Consider the following 20,830-nt stretch of genomic DNA (forward strand, 5'->3'; position numbering starts at 1 on the left):
GACGTATAAACTCCCACGGATTTTCCATGTATTCGTGTCTTGCTGAATTGTGATTTGTATTCACGCGTCTATACACGGGACTCACTCACGAACACACCGATGCAGGGGGGATACGTGCATGCGTGTGCGTGAAATTCAAATGACAAGTAAAGAGAGATTTTAACTGGAAACCTGCGTGAAATTCATGTGTTAAGAAATGCGAGAAATTCATAGCGTGAAATTCAAAAGTGCGTGAAATTCAGTTGCACCGCCCCCCTCCCCCCCCCCCCCCCCCCCCCCCCTTGGTACATTGACCCGTTTCGGTCATTTCTCCGCACTACGACTAATTCTAATATTGGAAGCGAAATTTTGGAAGCGAAGAGACAGTACAAAGAGAAAGTAGAGTCACAGTTTGAATCAGGTAGCTTAGCAGACGCATGGAAAGGACTTAAAACTTTGTCAGGACAGGCCAAATCAAAATCCAGTAGCGATGGCATGCCGATGAAAGAACAGGTTGAATTTTCTGAGAAATTAAACGAGTTCTATTGTAGATTCGAGAAAGATGATTTGAAGGATGATTTACACAGCGTGACTTCCCAGCTTAAGGTAGATATGGCAGGTGATGAGGAGGACTTTGAAATTCAAGGCAAGACTGTTGAGAAGGTTTTCAGCAAGTTGAATGTAAAGAAAGCAGTTGGTCCTGATAACATCGGTGGACGTGTTTTGAGATCATGTGCCTGTCAGTTGTCCGTCGTTTTTAGCCGTTTGTTTAGTTGGTCTCTGAAAGATTGCACTGTGCCTAGACTCTGGAAAAACTCTACGATCTGCCCTGTCCCCAAGAACAACAAGCCCAAAACCCTGAATGACTATCGCCCTGTAGCTCTCACCTCTATTGTTATGAAGTGCTTTGAACGCATTGTCCTCTTTAGACTGCTCCATCAGGTCAAGCCCCATCAGGATCCCTTCCAGTTTGCATACAAGCAGAACAGATGCACAGATGACGCCACACTCACACTCTTACACAACGCATACACACACTTAGAAAAACCTGGCTCTTTTGTACGCATTCTTTTCATAGACTTCTCTTCTGCCTTCAACACTATCCAACCCTGCCTCATGGCCCGGAAACTTCTCCTCTACAGCGTGACTCCAAGGCTTATCCTGTGGATTATCAACTTTCTCGTTAACAGAACCCAGTCAGTCCGCTTTCAGACAGCTCTCTCTTCCCTTAGGTCCACCTCCATAGGCTCTCCACAGGGTACAGTTATCTCCCCTGTGTTGTTCACACTCTACACTAACGACTGCAGTGGCACTGACTCCACCCTTCTTATCAAATATTCAGATGATACAGCGCTAGAAGATCTCTCCAATAGTGACGCAACTTACTTTGCAGAAGTAGAACGTTTCAACGCCTGGTGTAAAGACAACTTTTTAGACCTAAATGTGACAAAGACCAAAGAACTTCTGATAGACTTTAGAAGAAACCCTGCCCCTGTCCCTGACCTGATGATTGATGGTGTGACTGTTGAGCGTGTGACTGAATATAAGTATCTTGGCACAGTTATCGATGATAAGCTGTCCTTCAATGCAAACACCACCCTCATACACAAAAAATGTCAGTCACGCATCTACTGCCTTCAGAAACTTAGGAAGTTGAATGTGAACTCTTCTATCCTTCAAACTTTCTACCGCTCTTTCATCGAGTCTGTCATCACTTTTGGTTTTGTGTCCTGGTATGGAGGTCTGAGTGTGAAGAACAGGAATGTCTTAGTGCGAATGGTGAATGTCAGTAGCAAGGTGATTGGCAGGCAGCAAGCAAGTGTGGAGTCCCTGTATGAAAAGCGTGTGGTGAGAAAGAGTAGGCGGATAGCTTCAGATAGGTCCCATGTCCTAGCCCACCTCTATGAACTCCTTCCCTCTGGCCGTAGACTTCGCACGCACAAAACTAGGACACTCAGGCTGCAAAACAGCTGCATCCCCAAATCCATCACCCTTAGCAACATGTAAACACATCCACATACCCGACTCAGCCCCTCTTCTGCCAGTGAAATCAGTAGTAATGTTTGTTTTTATGTACAACCGCATTGGTTTTATGTACAACCGTATATTTCCTGCGATATATTGTATGTTATGATATTTTGCAATGATGTTTAGCCATAGTTCGTTATACGCGTAGGTGTGCGAGAATATGTAAGCGCAGTGCTCTAAAGATGTCCATGTTATATAGTGCTATATGTTTTATGTAAAATCAATGTCTTGTTTGTATTATTGTTATGTACCACCCCTGAATTTCTCTATGAGATAATAAAGTATTCTTATTCTTATATTTCCAAGAGGACAGAAAAAGATTCTATCGCCAGCCTCTCTCTCTCTCTCTCTCTCTCTCTCTCTCTCTCTCTCTCTCTCTCTCTCTCTCTCTCTCTCTCTCTCTCTCTCTCTCTCTCTCTCTCTCCCCCCCCCCCCCCGCCCCTTGGTACATTGACCCGTGTCGGTCATTTCTCCGCACTACGACTAATTATAATATTTCCAAGAGGACAGAAAAAGATTCTATCGTCAGCATGATTCCTGACAGCCTCTCTCTCTCTCTCTCTCTCTCTCTCTCTCTCTCTCTCTCTCTCTCTCTCTCTCTCTCTCTCTCTCTCTCTCTCTCTCTCTCTTTCTCTTTCTTTCTCTCTCTCCCCCCCCCCCCCCCCTTGGTACATTGACCCGTTTCGGTCATTTCTCCGCACTACGACTAATTCTAATATTTCCAAGAGGACAGAAAAAGATTCTATCCCCACCATGATTCCTGACAGCTTCTCTCTCTCTCTCCCCCACCTCTCTCTCTCCCCCCCCCCCCCCCCCCCCATGGTACATTGACCCGTTTCGGTCATTTCTCCGCACTACGACTAATTCTAATAATCCCAAGAGGCTTGACAATGATGACTGCGAAAGACAGTGCGCACGGACCGGTAATAATTGTCTTTGCTGGTGGTTGCTGCGGGTACCTTGGTCATGATGACAGCCGTTCTAAAGACCATGCAGATGACGTTAAATTATGCGGGTGCACGCTGAAGGATGAGTGGATTGTGGCCAGAATATCACCAGCACTAAGAGAGTGACAGTTAGCCACGCTTGTGTACGGCCGTACACGGTTATATAATGCAGGTGAAAGAAGATACTCATCCAAGGCCATACCAAAAGCTCTTTCACCAGCATTATATAACCGTGTACCGTACACAAGCGTGGCTAACTGTCACTCTCTTAGAACGAGAGAGAGAAGGAGAACTTGACCATGACACTACCCTCACGTGTAAAAGTAACAATCCAAGTGTTTGGTCTTTAACCACACGCACGTAGACAGTTTGAAGCTGACCTCAGCAAATGGACACACTATACGCACTGCATGCCAGCATGGTCACTCACTATACGACAAACTCTAACCACAGATAGACCGTTACATAACCAGACAGTTTGATGAAGACACCAGCAAACATGACGGTACACCACGGATCGGTCACTACCTCCAATCACCCATGGTCAGTTACATGATCGGACGGTGATAAAACTTAAGGGGGACAGGGGATGCCAGCGGCGACAGGTCCGTAATGTCAACCGGGAAATGACCACACGGAGTAATCATCTCGATATCTTTGGCCGTTACCCTGGCAGTTGCGTGCACCACGGGCTTATCTGTTCAGTCTCGTCAGGCAGGAAATGGCAACTTGCTTGCTTCCCCCATTGACCGTACTATGCCCCCCCCCCCCCCCCCCCGCCCACACCCATCCCGCAATGATGTTACTTAAGTAGGATATGTCAACGTTACTTAGGTAGGATATGTCAACGTTCCTTAGGTAGGATATGTCAACTCGCATCCCACATTGGCTGTACAACCCACCCCCCACACCCATCCCGCAATGATGTTACTTAGGTAGGATATGTCAACTCGCATCCCACATTGGCTGTACAACCCACACCCACCCCCCACACCCATCCCGCAATGATGTTACTTTAACTTAGGTAGGATATATGTCAACTCGCATCCCACATTGGCTGCACAACCCACCCCCCACACCCATCCCGCAATGATGTTACTTTAACTTAGGTAGGATATATGTCAACTCGCATCCCACATTGGCTGCACAACCCACCCCCCACACCCATCCCGCAATGATGTTACTTTAACTTAGGTAGGATATATGTCAACTCGCATCCCACATTGGCTGTACTCCCGCAGTGGGGCACTGCGGTTATGAAATTAAAGGCCCCTCCTGTTTTTGGAACCGCAGGAGCTTTCTAGTTTGCTGTTAGGTAGATTTTTGGTTCCTCTTTCCTGTCATGCTCTCTTTTTCTTCATGAATTCTTTTCTTTTTTCTGCCTTCTTGCTCATTCACCTGTATTTTTTCCAAAAATCTCTTCTCTTGCCGCTTGTCTCGCGATTCATGTATAGTTTAATCTGTTAGTGTTCTGATGTAAGTCCAGCAGTAGATAGGTTAAGCCTATTTTAACATACTGGAAACTGGTAATCTTCCAGTAGGTATTAATTTAGTTTTACTAAAGCCTGCTGGGACACAAGTAATGGGTTAGTGCATTTGTAAACAGGAATCGCTTGACAAGTGGCCCCCTTCATCCCCCCCTTCCTCGTCCTGATATGGCTCTGCGTAGTCGGCTGGACGTTAAGCAACAAATAAACAAACATTGGCTGTACAACCCACCTCCACCCCCCGAGAACATTATAAGATGTTTGATAGGTTGTTGACAGACACGTATGTGGACCCCACTTATACTAAGGTGATACAAAGTACTCGATTTTATCCAATCTTAACAGATCTTTTTAAAATATCTTATCACCCCCACTCCCGTCATCCTCCCGTTTTTAACCAGCTCCCGAATTCTTTTTAAACTATCGTATAAACCAAGTCATGTCCAATATAGGCAATTTAGACCTGACGGACAATAAGCCCCTTAACTTTTCCTGACAGACCAGCTTATTTGTCGGTCCGAGGGGGAGAATATCGTCTTTTGTTTCAATAAATATGGAACAAAAGTCGAAATGCCCCCCGAGGAAAAAAAAAAAAGTTTGTTCATGTTTTTATCAAATGCAGACATGGAACAAATTCACAGACTAAGTAAACGAATTAGGTCAGAAGTTATATGTATACTGCTCTGTCCCGCTTACAGGATTTATTTAATACAGAATGTTTTCAGACGAAGGGACAGTCCTGTCAGACCTCCTGTCCCTACAATGCTTTCCCCATACTTGATCTTCTTATTAACAACTGCCATTGTGGGAAACAGCGAATCGCGTGAGGTCGAAATGTCACGGGTGTTACAGTGTAACTCTCGAAAGCGTGATATTCATCAGGGCAATGAATTAGGCAAAACCCGAGTGTAAGCGTGATGTTCAGCAGAGCTTCTTCTTCTTCTTCTTCTGCGTTCGTGGGCTGAAACTCCCACGTACACTCGTGTTTTTTGCACGAGTGGAATTGTACGTGTATGACCGTTTTTTACCCCGCCATTGAGGCAGCCGTACGCCGTTTTCGGAGGAAGCATGCTGGGTATTTTCGTGTTTTTATAACCCACCGAACTCTGACATGGATTACAGTATCTTTTTCGTGCGCACTTGGTCTTGTGCTTGCGTGTACACACGGGGGTGTTCGGACACCGAGGAGAGTCTGCACACAAAGTTGACTCTGAGAAATAAATCTCTCGCCGAACGTGGGGACGAACTCACGCTGACAGCGGCCAACTGGATACAAATACAGCGCGCTACCGACTGAGCTACATCCCCGCCCGTTCAGGAGAGCAATGAATTAGGCTTCAACCCGATCTTTGTGGGCCCTGCCTTTCTATGTGAAGGGCTTTCAGTAGGTATTTATTTTTACGTTGTCCCCGGAACAGCGTTAGGGTCCCCTCCGGTGGAACAATGGTGCAGCGGCTGGTACTGGTTCAGAACATTTTCCTCCCTCCCTGGTTTTACGCTCTGCAGGCGTCGACAGAAGGGCAGAGGACATGCCGTCCATTCAAACAGGCCTTTTCTCGGCCATGTTACATCTGCTAACTCGCCAATATTTTAACGACCCACCATTGAAATGGCAGACAGGGAGAAGGATCGGTGGGGAGGGAGGTTGCTTGCTTGCACATCGTCCGCATCAATAATCGCCTCTCTCGTCTGTTTGCAACGGTTGCAGGGGAGGGGGGGGGGTGTGTTCAGTCGTCACACCCCTACTCCAGACATGCTGTGGTTTTAATTGTGATGCAGTGCTTGTTATGTATGCGTGATTGGTTGGTGGGATTGGCTTTTGTAAGGTTTTGCCGTTCTGTGTGGCTATTTGTATAGATCACTGTGGTGGTGGCAATGTATGTGTAGCTGTGTAATACTAATGGTCGGCTCGATTTCGTTAGGTAGGCTTTTAGTGCTCATTCGATTGGTAACATTATCATTTATGGTGCTGATTCCCATGTCGTATGACTATAACTGTATTGTTAGTCAATGTAGAATTATTGTGTGACTAGTAAAACATCTTCGATTGATCAATAGGATTGAACGATTAGTAGTAATGATAGTATCGGTTAATTTTGCTCTCTCTCTACGCGCCTCACTCAGCCGATATCTTTCACAGCTTAGAACTGGGCGTGGCAAGTTAGCTTACGAAGTTTGAGTAAAACCTTTCAACCTCGAGTGTGCGTGTCAAATTTGTCAAGCAGTGCTTTTCCAAGAACTGTCTCGCAGGTTGTATTGCAACTTGCAGAAATCTGTAGTAGACCCGACCGGCGAAGTCTGGCCTCTGACCCGACCAGCCCCCCAAAATGATTGTACTCCGTCGGTGTGTCGGGGGAAAAAGAGGGTCTGTTTTGCCTGACACAGGAAGTCTTGGCTGGCCTTAATGTGTACAGTTGCTATGGGAACGTCCCTGTCGGTGGGGCGGGAAGGGTGTTAGGGGGGCGGGGCCGAGGGAGATAGGGTGGCGGCAGCTGTGTAGCTTCTGTTCGCGTTTTACTACTGCGAAAGGGAGAGCGAGCGGCGAGCAGGGCTGCCCCTTTGTAAGGAGGTGTTGGAGTGAAGTCAAAAAGTGGTCGTTTTGTGTGTTTGATGTTGCTCAGCGGTGGGTATGATTGGTTTAAGCGTGTTTTTATTAATTTCTTGTATACACGTTATATTCAGTAACAACATTAAGAACGTTTAACAAGCAGACTGCTTATGGACACGTTCTAAAATTGATAATCAATACACATTCTGATAACAAGACATGGCGAACAAGTGATAACTTCAACCCTTTTCTTTCAAAATATGTCATAATATTTTATACAAATAGAGAGAGAGAGAGAGAGAGAGAGAGAGAGAGAGAGAGAGAGAGAGAGAGAGAGAGAGAGAGAGAAAATGCTTTGCTACATCTATTGCTGTTACTGTTAATATAATATCAGCTGAATCGATCAGTTGACATAACGTAATCTTGTACAACAGAAAATATTTTCGTGTTCAAAGATATAGTTAAATCAGTATTTCCAAACAAAAGTGTTTAGCAATCCAGAGCATGCGTTGGCAGACTATTGAATAACATGGTGGGTATGATTGTTGCTTCTTTGTGCTAGCTTTCTTTGGAGCACTCTCTCTTTCTCGCTCCTTCGTTCTGTTCAGTCCTGCTTTGTTTGAAAAACCACTTGCAACTGTCTTTCTTGATTTTTTTCGTAATTTCTTTCTTCTTCTTGCATTCCTTCTCAATCTTTGTCGGTGTAGCTAAACAACTAAAACATTTGCCTTGCCCGGTGATTGATCTCCAATTGTTATGTTATGTAACATCTCACGCGCTTGCCAACTCTCTCTCTCTCTTGCCAACTCTCCCCCCCCCCCCCACACACACACACCCACACCCTTACTCTCATCCCGCCCGGGCAAGCGCTCACTTACACATACGCGCGTACATTTTACTATTTGATTTGTCTGATTCTATTGTCATGACACGCTTTATCTTATTAACTGTTTAGTTTTCGCGGCGGTAAAATCGATTTGGATTCTCAGACACACTATGGTAACGTTACTAAACGGAAGCGTTCGCAAGACGTCATCGTCAGGCTTGTGCAAAAATAATTCCAGTAGTTACTGGTGTTCCATGCGTGACAAGCATCAAAGCTCAGCAATTGCTGCACGTTTTCCTCTGCCATTTTCCTCCCTCTTTCCATCAAATCAAAGGATCGCCGCCCAAGATCCAACTGACAGGTTCCATCTTCTTTCTTTGATTAAGCTGTCTTCAAGGTGTTGGAAGTCTGGAATTGAATGAACTCTTTGGCTTTGTATTGGAAGGAGGAAAAGACCAGGAAGAGGAACGAGGAATGGGGAGCACCAAACAGCAGAGAGTAGATTCCAGTGACCCGATGTGTGTGCCGAATATTTCTTTTGTCTTCGGCAGAAGTAAAGTTTTGTTTGTTTGTTGTCTGATGAATGAAATAGAAAGGGATGTTGCGAGGAGCGGGGATTCTTGGGGGGGGGGGGGGGGGTTGGGGTAGTTGTGGAGGCGTGACAAGCAACATCAAAAAAGTCCACACACTCTCTCCCTCTCTCTCTCGTACAAGTCCACACGCGCGCACACACACGGAATAACTCATAGCACACAATAGGACAGGGCACCACCATCCACCACACCACCAAACCCAGACGAGCGGCCAGAGTAGAAGAGAGATAGAAAAGTGAATTTCAGCAGCGATTTGCTTGCCCCGTTGTCTTGGGAACGGCCTCCGATGCAGGGTCGCCATAGCGACGTGATGCCACGCGGGCCCCGCTTTCAGAAAGGAACGGATAGAGAGAAGGGTAGAGGGAAGGATGGATTGAAACGCTGGCACTTAAGTCAGCTACTTGGCATGCATGTGAGGGCTAGGAATGGGTGGGGGGGCGTAGAATGGGGGGGGGGGGGGGGTACTTTAGGTCTGCTTCGTCTACGTGGAAGGGGGTGGGTATTAGTTCGTAGTCTGTCATTGAAACCACATGTTAAAAAATTGTTTTGTCGCGGGTTGCTATTGTCGTGAGTGTGACGCCTGTCATTAATTTGGGCGAAGTCGACTACGCGAAGTATGCTTCGCGAAGCTGGCCGCACAAAGCTTTAGCACTGAGTTTTCAGTAATAAAAAAAAGACTTCGCGAAGTAAAAAGGCTGTCTCATTGTGTAACTAACTCACTGACTAATGGGGCTTTACGTCCCCAGTCACGGGTCCTAATGGCTTATCCTGGGACAAATGGAGTGGATGTGTCGAAAAATTCATTTTGTACGGGGATTTTTCGCATCACATTCGGTCTCCCCTGACGTATACCAAGTGATTTTTGAATGTTTACTTCAAATCTCTGTGAAGATAGACACGGGCATGCTCCAGAGTTAGAAGTACTGTTACATACTGAAAGAAAAGTAAATATCAGTTTTCAGATTAATGTAACTTGACGGTGAACCTCGCACGGAGCTTACATTTGAATATTGCCGTGGACACGTAGGAATTGGCTTTGTGATATGTAGACAGACAGACAGGCGTACCGATAACTGAATGTTTAGCGCTGAGGAGCAAGATCAATTACTCCGTGTAAATGATAAAACGGACAAACGTGAAACGATTTTCACATCTAAGTGTGAAAATCTCTGCCCGGTCAAATGAGGCCAACTACGTGCAGTTGTAGACTTTCGCTGTCCGCCGGTCAGATCACATTGCATGAGAAAGTGAACGAGCCCGTAATCTGCCGGTTGCCAGTGCAGTAATGGAGAGCAAGGGATGGGAAATGGGATCAGTCAGGCGCTATTGTGGAATGGGAGTGATTACCGCTGATATGACAGGCCTTCCTTGTTGTCTTTCCTCCCGTGGTTACTCCACGTCGCCCATATATTGATTTGGGGAGAAGGCGTGAAAATAGTCCCCCCTTTTCTTTACCGTTTGCTTGAGGGGCCTTCGGCTTTTCCCGACTTCGATTTTCTTCTTCTCCTCCTTCGGTCTTCGCTTTCTTTCTCTTGTCTCTCTCTGTCGCTGCAGCTGTCTTGTATTATTATTATTATTATTATTATTATTTGTAAATGAGGAGAATATATACCCCCCCCCCCCCCCCTTTACCGTTTGCTTGAGGGGCCTGTTTTCCCGACTTCGATTTTCTTCTTCTCCTTCGCTTTCTTTCTCCTGTCTCTGTCGCCGCAGCTACCTTGTATTATTATTATTATTATTATTATTATTATGTGTAAATGAGGAGAATACATGCATATGGTATTTACATAGGGCTTTTCCAGGGAGATCGTGTCTTATTAAGTTACCATCTTTAAAACAGATTCTTGTGTGTGGCCCGGAGACTTTATGGCAGGGCGAGGTTGTACACTCAAGAAAAAAATTGGGTGTTCAATTTGTTTGTTTGATTGATTGATCATTGGTCGATTAATGAGGGGATGGATGTTGATACCTCTTAGTCCTTTCCGTAATTTCCCATGTAAACATATTTGCGGAAAGATATCTTGCGACCGATTTCGTCAGTGAAGCCCGAAGGGGCTGAACGCCTTTTTATTCAGCTGGTAATAACTTCCTTTGCTACCGGCACGGTTGGCCTAGTGGTAAGCGTCCGCCCCGTGATCGGGAGGTCCGACGTGGGTTCGAACCCCGGCCGGGTCATACCTAAGACTTTGAAATTGGCAATCTAGTGGCTGCTCCGCCTGGCGTCTGGCATTATGGGGGTTAGTGCTAGGACTGGTTGGTCCGGTGTCAGAATAATGTGACTGGGTGAGACATGAAGCCCGTGCTGCGACTTCTGTCTTGTGTGTGGAGCACGTTATATTTCAAAACAGCAACGCCCTGATATGGCCCTTCGTGGTCGGCTGGGCGTTAAACAAACAAACAAACTTCCTTTGCTCGGCGTTTTATTCAGGTTCGTTTTAGCGAGATGAAATTAATGTGGAGAAGTTTGTATGGAGGCAGCGATGTGACTGAGCAGTGAGTAAGTTTGTTTGTAAGGCAAAGCAGTTCAGTAGTCTTTCTGTGTAATGTGTTTTGCCGGGCGGGGGGGGGATGGAGGTTACGTGAGCCAACGTGTCACATGAATTTTCCGCAACAGCAACCCCCACTGTGAACGCTTCACCATCTCGCTCCGAGTCCATCGAAAGAGAAAAGTAGAGAGAAAAAGGAAGGGAGAGAGGTGTGTGTGTGTGTGGTTTTGAGTTTCGTTGCGTGTACTGTGCGTGTCAGCGTATCCCGTGGTGTCAGCTCGCCTTTTCTTTCTCCCTCTGTCAGTCAGCCACACAGCCCAGCCAGCCACCGGGGCTGACACCACACTACATCCCTCTCTCTCGATAAACTCTCCAACTTTTTCCTCATCTCTCGCCTATCCACTCTGCTGTGCTCGTCGACTTGAGTGAAGTTGTGGCGAGCTACCCTTTTTCCTCTCCACGTTATCGGTGACAAAGTTTTGAAGGATCTGGATTATGGAGTGATCCGTGTGTGACGGAGACAGAAGTTTGGATTCTCGTTGTGTGGATTCGCGTTTGGACACGGCCAGCCGGTGTAACGACACTAAACCGGCTTGCTTGTGATCGTCATCAACCGCTGCATCGCTGTAGCGCCTCTGTGCTGTCCGAGTCTGCTTGAAGCAACAGGTATGGAGAATTGCAAAGCCGGGGAAGTTTCCCCCTCTCAGTGCCGAGAAAGCTGCCCTCAGTTATCTCTTTACTCATCCTAAGCTGATTATCTCAAACTTTCGTCTTGCTGGAGTTGTTGAGTCTGTAGGAATGTTGAAGCGTGTGCACTGCAAGTATCTAGGATGCAGCTTGACGATGCCCTGCTGGCAGGCGTGTGGAATGCGATAGTTTTACTACTGTGAGAAGTTTCTCTCATCACTCATCCTATAACTTGAGCTGATTATCTGAAACTGTTTGACTTCCTGGGGTTGTTCGGCCTGCTGAAGTGTGTGAAATGTAGAGATGAAACTTTATCAATTAGGTTACTAATACTATATATTATATATGTCTCCATTGTCAGGCCTGTGGAATGTGTTTGTCACTTCATGTCATAACACACTAGTGCTGATAGGGACAGGGATAAGTCGCTTTAGCCCGCTTATCTCTGGGTTACAAGTACTTTTCATACTATGTTATAGATATATAAACGAGGACAAAGTCTATTGAGGCTTTGTGACACACATCTACAGGTCATTTTGTGTTGCCTCAATTTTTTGTGGCAGAACTTTGCCTGTGTCAGTGTGTGTACAGTTTACCGCGTCAGAGGTACGTTTCATGGACGGCTAAGTAGGCAAAAGACAGTAGAGTCTCGTGTACGTGTTTACTCAGATGGAGAAGCGTGCCTCGCGCTAGCTTGCTAGCTTTCACTTTCAGTCTCGCAGCTTTCTTTACTTAGGGTCATTACTCTGCTGGTGGTATGTGAAGGGGGGAGGGGTGGCTTTGTGCGGTAAGACACTGGCCTCTGTGGAGTGATTGCCAACTGACCATTATCCTCTTCAAAGTTTAACTGACCCAGATGCAAATTGCTATGCCTTTATGTAGCATACACTGTGTAGTGTAGATCTACTAGGAATCGTGTCTTTCTCTCTCTCTCTCGCTCGCTCGCTCGCTCGCTCGCACAGACACTTTCATACAGAAAGGGGGGGTGTTATTATTTTGGTCAAGAGCTGGACTTATGTATAGGGCAGAATAACATTCTATCGCCACCATCATTCCTGACAGCTTCTCTCTCTCTCTCTCTCTCTCTCTCTCTCTCTCTCTCTCTCTCTTTCTTTCCCTCCCCCTCTCTTTTTCTTTTCTAAAGTACTGAGTAAGCTCTCTCTCTCCCTCCCTCTTTCTCTCTCTCCCTCCCTCCTCTCTCTCTCTCCCTCCCCCTCTCTCTCTTTTTCCAAAGTACTGAGTAAGCAAAGACGCAGCCAAGTGCTTTGTCTAGATAGAAATTAAAGCACAAAGACTGGTGCATTCTAGCGAAGCTGTGGCCTCTTCTCTTACTAGACTAAGATACCCTTTTTTGTGACCAGATAGGATGGTGTCTGGTTCTGTAAGCAGAACCCACATGGAAAGATAAACATGCCTGTACCTCTCTGACTGAAGTACATTCACAGAGAGTATTTCTCTGTTTTACTAAAGGGACAAGTCTTTATTGTTTGAACAATCACCAACATTGGCAACAAGGATTCACTCATTGAGTGGAGTGTGGGTATTGAAGGAATGTTCTGACCTACAGGTCAAATGAGGAGTGCTTTCATGTTCAACATCATTTTACGTGTACATGTTTCTCAAAGGGCAGATGACCTTTGAACATTTCACACAAACCTGGTGTATGCTTTTACGTTCAATAAGATTACTAGCCAAGGTTGTATAATTGGAAGAAGTTTTCTGTAGTGTAAACTAGTCGTTCATGGTTCAATGAAGGTTTTGTGCCATCTATAGCATTAGAAAGGGCCTGCTTAGTCAAGTTAGTGGTGAAATGGATATGAACAAATAGGTCAGGTTAAATCTGGAACTGGAAGAATCCGTTTTAGTTTACACTTACAGTTTATCTTCACATTGTGTTCAATCAATGCAAATGTTACTAAGCAGTGAGCTGTCCTACTCCTAGAAGCAAACAAGGACAATTTTCTCTCTAAACTAAGGCCACGGTCATGGCAGTGAAATTAGTATTTAGTCAGTTTTGATTAGGAGAGAACCGCTCTTTCATTGTTTCCATTTCACTCCTGACTAACATCAGTGGTATTACCGTATACAGACAGCAAGTGTTAGGTGTAACAGTTAGGGGAGAAAGATTGCATTACCTGTGCACACCTTTTTGAAGGACACTGTCCCTAATCGCTGGAGACCCCTCAGCGGTATCCGGACACTTCAGGAGCAATAGGGGGTAGGCAGATAATAGATAAGATGCAGTGTGTGAGAGGTAAGCAGCTGGCACACCCTTGTTCTCAAGTAGGAGGGTTCTCAGCCAGTTTGTGCAAGTGGCTTTTGTTATAGATTAGACTTGTACACTCTGCCTGCAATTTCCCCCAGCAAAGGTTGTCCAAACAGCTCGCTCTCTCTCTCTCTCTCTCTCTCTCTCTCTCTCTCTCTCTCTCTCTCTCTCTCTCTCTCTCTCTCTCTCCCTCCCTCTCTCCCTCTCTCTCTCTCTCTCTCTCTCTCTCTCTCTCTCTCTCTCTCTCTCTCTCTCTCTCTCCCCGTTTAGTGGCAGGCAAAAGACATGCATGTTACACACATTTAGCTAGTCCCTAACAATTGGATGTCTTACTCTTACATCTGTGCATAGTTTGCTATTTATGTTTGTTTTTGCTGTATTGTATGCTGGTCTGGTCGAGTCCCATTTTTTGCTGGTTTGCAATGTGGTTTTTGACTTAGGAAAGAAAAGAAGAGGAAAATGGGGGGAAATCAGTACCTTGTGTCTCCTTTAGGGAATACAATTGTACATGTATGTATGCATTTCAGTGAGCGTTCTTACTGCGTGCTGCAAATGGTTGTTGACTTCCTCTGAAAGACTGCTATGTTGTGTGTTAACTTCCACGGACAGACTGCTATGTTGTGTGTTAACTTCTACAGACAGACTGCTATGTTGTGTGTGAACTATCACCGACAGACTGCTACGTTGTGTGTTAACTTCCACTGAGAGACGGCTATGTTGTGTGTTAACTTCCACTGACAGACGGCTATGTTGTTTTTTAACTTCCACTGACAGACTGCTATGTTGTGTGTTTCAGGATCACCACAGCACAGGTCCACCATGCATGTCAACGAGAGCACAGCCCTGGGCACGTCCGGGGACGTTGAGCTGAAGGACGAGGCGGGGGATGAACCGTCCAGCACTGCCTCCACCTCAACCACCGACTCCACCACCACCATCACCTCCACTGCTTCCACCACCAGCATTACCGACGCTAGCTCTCCGGCCAGCGCCACAGACTGTGTCAGCCCCAGCAGAGACAGTGCCGCAGCCTCTTCTGATAGTGTCTTACCTGTGAATGGCTTGACCGTGTCACCAAACAGCGGCAGTGTCACCTACTCCCTCGGGCCCAGTTCCAGACCTCCTTTGTGCCATGACTCTTTGCTAAGCTCTGCAAGGGACAGTTTGTCGCTTCATGGGTCAGGGCTTTCTGCTGTGAACATTCTGAAGTTTCCCCTGAATGGTGCCAGTGACTCTGCAGTGGAGACGGACGAGTCCTCCCAGGATGAGATGCTGATCCCCCCTGAGGACGTCAAGCAGGAAGCGGAGGACAGCGACTGCCAAGACACCGTGGACGGTACCATTCTCCACCGCCTCAGCCACCAGGACTTCAAGCTCGAGCCTGCTGACGACAGCAACAGCAGTTGTTCCCTGGCCAGCTTCAGCAATGGCTTCCTCAACGGGGAGAGCGACGCTTCCATGCGCCAGCGCCTTTTCACCAGCCTGAGTCAGAGCTTCCCAGGCAGCGCCCTGTCGCGCATCCTTCACTCGTGCGACACCATGCCCATGGACTCCGACGATGAAGACCTGGTGGTGACCCAGGACAGGCTCAGCTCCAGCTGCTTCGGGGAGATCCGCCTGGAGAAGGGCGAGATCGAGGACGATGAACTCACCTCGCTTGCCTGGCTTCAGGACTCCGACCTCCTCAAGAACATGAACGCCGGGGAGGAGGATGTGAAGTTGGTCGAAGACCAGAAGGAAAATGCCGACGGTCACAAGAATGGAGATGCTGGGGGAGGGGGGAATTTTGTGCCTCAGACTCACCCGCCCCATGTTCCCTACAACCCCCAGAAACACGTGAACTCCAAACCCCCCTACTCCTTCAGCTGCCTGATTTTCATGGCGGTCGAGGAGTGTCCGGAGAAGAAGCTTCCAGTGAAGGATATTTACAATTGGATTCTGACGCATTTCCCCTACTTCCAGAACGCGCCCACAGGTTGGAAGAACTCTGTGAGGCACAACCTGTCGCTCAACAAGTGCTTCAAGAAGGTGGAGAAGGACAAGGGAACGGTGAGTATCTTTTCTCTTACTGTGAATGGGTTGATGTCTTTTTCTGTCATTAGATTTTAACACTTTCTACCCCACCTAGGCTATGTTGACCAAGTTTTTTTTAGCCGAGACCAGCTGTGTTGCAGCAGGTCACTCAGAATTGTAGTAACTGTGTAGTAACTGTATCAACACGCTGGAATGCAGGCGTTAGATGGACGTTAGGCCAAAAAAAAAAAATTGTCTGTTTAGGGTAACCCGACCGACCCTATCGATTTGGCGCCGACCCAAAAACTTTTTTTTGATTTCAAAAAAAAAAGAAAAAAAAAAGAGGTAAAAATGCTAAAAAGAGACATTTGGCGTTTCTTTCTCTCCCTTTCTCTCTGTTTTATTTATACGTTAGTTTTGAAACATGTATTCATCAAATATAAGAAGTGAATGTTCAGCCAACATAGCATTTACACACACACACACACACACAAAAAAACAAAACAAAAAAAACCTACCTACCTACCGACCCTACTTTTTTTGGTCATGTTACCCTAAACAGACAATTTTTTTTTTTTGGCCTTACAGGAAGCGACTGAAGCTAACAGTCTGAGCGGATATATCCGTACCTGGTCAAATATCATAGAGCCATATGAGTGGGTACGGATATATATCTGTACCTGGGAGACAATGAGTTAATCGAATGTATAGGACCTTTATAAGGCCCAAAAAAAAAAAAATTGTCTGTTTCTGGTCACCCAACCGACCCTAAATTTCGGCGCCGACCCTAAACTTTTTTTTTCCAAACTCAAATTTTTTTTTTTTTTTTTTTTTTGGGTGGTAAAGGACAGGGTGAGAAAATGAACAACAAAAACGTGTGAAAACGAAAGTCCGCTGACGATTTGTAAATGTGTTGAGTGTCTTGTCTCTATGTATAGTGAATCCAGTCTCTTTGCGCGATTTTTAAAGTTAGTTTTATTGGTCTACATTTGGGGTAAAAAAATAAAAATTAAAAATAAAAATAAAAAAATCCCGACCTACCGACCCTATTTTTTTTAGCCATGTTACCAGAAACAGACAAAAAATTTTTTTGGCCTATAATACTTGACCAAAATTTCAACCAATTTGGTTGAAAAATGAGGGCGTGACAGTGCCGCCTCAACTTTCACGAAAAGCCGGATATGACGTCATCAAAGACATTTATCAAAAAAATGAAAAAAATGTTCGGGGATTTCATACCCAGGAACTCTCATGTCAAATTTCATAAAGATCGGTCCAGTAGTTTAGTCTGAATCGCTCTACACACACACACACACACACACACACACGCATGCACGCACATACACCACGGCCCTCGTCTCGATTCCCCCCTCTACGTTAAAACATTTAGTCAAAACTTGACTAAATGTAAAAAGATTGTACTTGGTTTTTTTTATTGGGGAGGGTGGTAAGGAGATAGTCTTACTTGTTTGTTTTTTCATTCATCAACACCGAGTCAAAACAGGTAAATGCTATCAGTATCAGTATCAGATAACCTTTTGCTACATAACCTAGGGTTGGAGTTGGTGGCTATACTTTCCTGTTCAAATCTGTTTTAATGTCTTGTCAAAACTCATCCTTACACAACTATGGCTTCATACCTAGACCTGTTGCATCTGCCTTCAGTGGTGTCAAGCTAAATCTTGCCTGGAGCACTTGAGTGCGTCAAGAATGCTAGCAAGTCATATCTGCAATAATTCATTGGGTGCAGGCCATGGAAGACAAGGAAAAACACGATTGTCTCTTCCCCACTCTAGGTCTCACGTTTCCATTGTTATATCTGTTCCTACTACCCGCTGAAACATGTTTTAAAGAGATCTATTCCAAGCAGTTAACTGTTAAGTGGATATTATTATGATATGACTTGTTCACTTGAGGTTCAAGCATTTCAGAACTGATATATATGCCATTCCCTGAGGGCTCACTATCAGTATCACTGACCCATGGCTCTAGGCTCGGCAGGTGTTCTGAGGCAGAGAATAGTCTTCCAACTCCTTGACATTTTGTAGGGATAGAGTTGACCCAGTGTTTTGTCGGGGTTCATGTCATCACTGAGGGCTTGGCTTGTCTGTTGTTTTACAGCTGTAAGTGTAACACGGACCTTGAAATGTTACCGCATGTGTTATTTTCGGAGATGAGTGAGATAATAATACACGATTAGACAATACATTTTCATGTCGGTTGGTGGCTGTCGTTTGTTGATTTATTTTTTAATATGAGGGGGAGGAGGGGGTCATCTTGCATGATTTGAAGTCCTTAGTACTCTTTTCCATCAAGAAGAACTTGGAAGTAATTATGACATTGTTTATCTCCAATCCTTCGGGATGCCATCCCATCGTTGTTTCTGCACAAGTGTAGTGTGTCCCTCAAGCTGCTGAGAAACATTGGGGGATGGGTGCTTTGGGGAGTGTTGATATTTGGCATATTTGCAAATCAAATCTCGCGCTGCGGAAGGACAAGGCTGAAATCAATGTTCTGAATTGGATTTTGTTATTAATACGGCTATAAAAGTCACGAGCAAAATATTGTTGAAATGAATCTGCAGCAGGGGGTGGAATTTCATACAAAAAAAAGGCCTGTTCGAACACAAAGCACACAAAAACATTGGTTATTTTGGGAGCAATAAATCAAAGGAGAAGGGGTGGGTGGGTAGAATGAAATCTTCTAAAAAGCACAAGTCTGCACAGCCGCCAGTAAAGCGCCTGGGTCCTTTTTTCCGCTGTCTACTCTCACAGCAGATGTGAGAGACGCCACCTTGTTAGTTGCTATGGGAACCGTTTGCCTCAGCTGCTGCCATGGGCCCCGGCCACAGAGTTGCATCCCCCATCCCCCATCACAGGGCCCTCACCCAGTCTTTTGGAGGAGCAAGTGGCAAGAAAAGGCTGGAGGGGGAGGGCGAGCGGTGTTTGGGTGGCGTTTAGCTCTGTTGGGGAGCCATTGATTCCGGGGCTTGAAGACGGGTCCAGTGTCTGTATACTGAAGGGGGGGACACTGCACTCTCGCGGCGACGATAAACACTTCCCCTCACAGTTTGAATAGAAAAGCTGCGGCAACAGATCGGCCCTGTCTGTCTGTCTTTTAATGGGGAGAGAGGTTTCCTAATTTGATGAGAGGAGGTGAAAATCACTACCTTCTAAGAGCTCTGTGGTCGTAACACTGAGGAAGAAAGGAGGACATCTTGGCCGTTATGTCCACTAGAGCTCTCCTCCCCCCCCCCCCCCCCCCCCCCAATCTGCGTCCACACATTCCATTTTCTGTTTTATTAGTTTCTGGGTGGAAGGACCTGAAATGGACAACAAGCAAAACAACGCTAACTCATATCAATTGAATTATTCAATGCAGAGTACAAGGGCATTATTTATCCAAGCCTATGACTATGAGTATGATTGTAAAGCTTTGGTTGTTTCTTTCCCAAGAGATCCTTCCGGTTTTTAAACAAATAAAATGGAAGGATTTGGACCAGAAAATGTGGGAGTGTGTGCCAATGGCAATGCACCTTGCTCCTCCACACAGGAAGTTGATTTAGATGGGTATCCAGGGGAACTGTACCACCAGCTCATTTCCTGAAATTGATTGCCTTGAACTTCACCCTCGGCTAGAAGTATAATTAGACTATCTACGCCTCAGCTTTAACCTCTCTTTGCAAAACTATTTTAAGCCGCCATTTTTTAGGCTCCCCCACCCCCTTTAGTCCAGTCTCCCAACCCCTTCAGCAGAGATTCCTTGGCCCCACTCCACACTTATTGTTGTAGGATCATAATTATTCATAAGGCTTTCAAGATTTTAGGGCTATGAACGCTTCAGCGGAACAGTCATTTTTGAGTCACTTGAGAAAAAATGACTTTATGTAATCGGTCAGTGTTAGTCTGTCCGGCCGGCCGGCCATCCGGCCGGCCGTCCGTAGACACCACCTTAACGTTGGACTTTTCTCGGAAACTATCAAAGCGATCGGGCTCATATTTTGTTTAGTCGTGACCTCCAATGACCTCTACACTTTAACGATGGTTTTGTTGACCTTTGACCTTTTTGAAGGTCAGCGTCAAAGGAAAAATTAGACATTTTATATCTTTGACAAAGTTCATCGGATGTGATTGAAACTTTGTAGGATTATTCTTTACATCAAAGTATTTACATCTGTAGCCTTTTACGAACGTTATCAGAAAAACAAGGGAGATAACTAGCCTTTTCTGTTCGGCAACACACAACTTAACGTTGGGCTTTTCTCGGAAACTATAAAAGTGACCGGGCTCAAATTTTATGTGAACGTGACTCATTGTGTTGTGAATAGCAATTTCTTCCTGTCCATCTGATGCCTCATATAATATTCAGAACTGCGAAAGTGACTCGATCGAGCGTTTGCTCTTCTTGTTCTGTATAGATCTAGAAAGATCTGGTTGGAGTTTGTATTTGTTGTGGGTCTGCATTGAACTCAATTCTCTGTGTTTTTGCCATGGGAGCTGGAGCAATTGTTTCACTTTCAGGGGATGGTTGACGGCTGATCGTTTGGAACAGTAAAGTCTAGTGTTATTGAATGCTCTCTCTCTCTCTCTCTCTCTCTCTCTCTCTCTCTCTCTCTCTCTCTCTCTCTCTCTCTCTCTCTCTCTCTCTCTCTCTCTCTCTCTCTCTCCTCAACCACACACTCACCTGTCAACCACCCCCCAAACACACACACACTCCTGCTTAGACGTTTTTTTACGAATTGTACGTGACTCTTCTAGACTGTGTCCATGTTTTATGCACTCTTTTAATCATCCTCCGTCCCATTTCAGAGTATCGGCAAGGGATCATTATGGTGCATAGACCCGGACTACCGCCCCAACCTGCTGCAGGCGCTGCGCAAGACGCCGTACCACCCCTACCACCAGCTGCAGATGATGTCCACCATGCAGGCCCAGCAGCAAATCCACCACGTGCAAGGCCTGCCCGCAGGG

At 45.8% G+C, this 20,830-nt stretch overlaps 1 protein-coding gene across 3 annotated transcripts in view; it reads left to right on the forward strand.

Moving 5' to 3' along the window:
- LOC138951702 (serine-rich adhesin for platelets-like) overlaps positions 1 to 20,830 on the forward strand; it is a 58,392-nt gene that overhangs the window by 15,706 nt on the left and 21,856 nt on the right. For 2 of the 3 annotated variants that reach the window (XM_070323262.1, XM_070323263.1), the window contains exons 3-4: positions 14,644 to 15,896; positions 20,669 to 20,829. In XM_070323262.1, the coding sequence (XP_070179363.1) occupies positions 14,644 to 15,896; positions 20,669 to 20,829 (1,414 nt within the window). Of the gene's footprint in view, positions 1 to 11,028; positions 11,561 to 14,643; positions 15,897 to 20,668; position 20,830 lie in introns of those variants that run through there. The other variant, XM_070323264.1, reaches the window with a different exon arrangement.

This window comes from Littorina saxatilis, linkage group LG17 (assembly GCF_037325665.1).
Source record: "Littorina saxatilis isolate snail1 linkage group LG17, US_GU_Lsax_2.0, whole genome shotgun sequence".
Taxonomy (NCBI): domain Eukaryota; kingdom Metazoa; phylum Mollusca; class Gastropoda; order Littorinimorpha; family Littorinidae; genus Littorina; species Littorina saxatilis.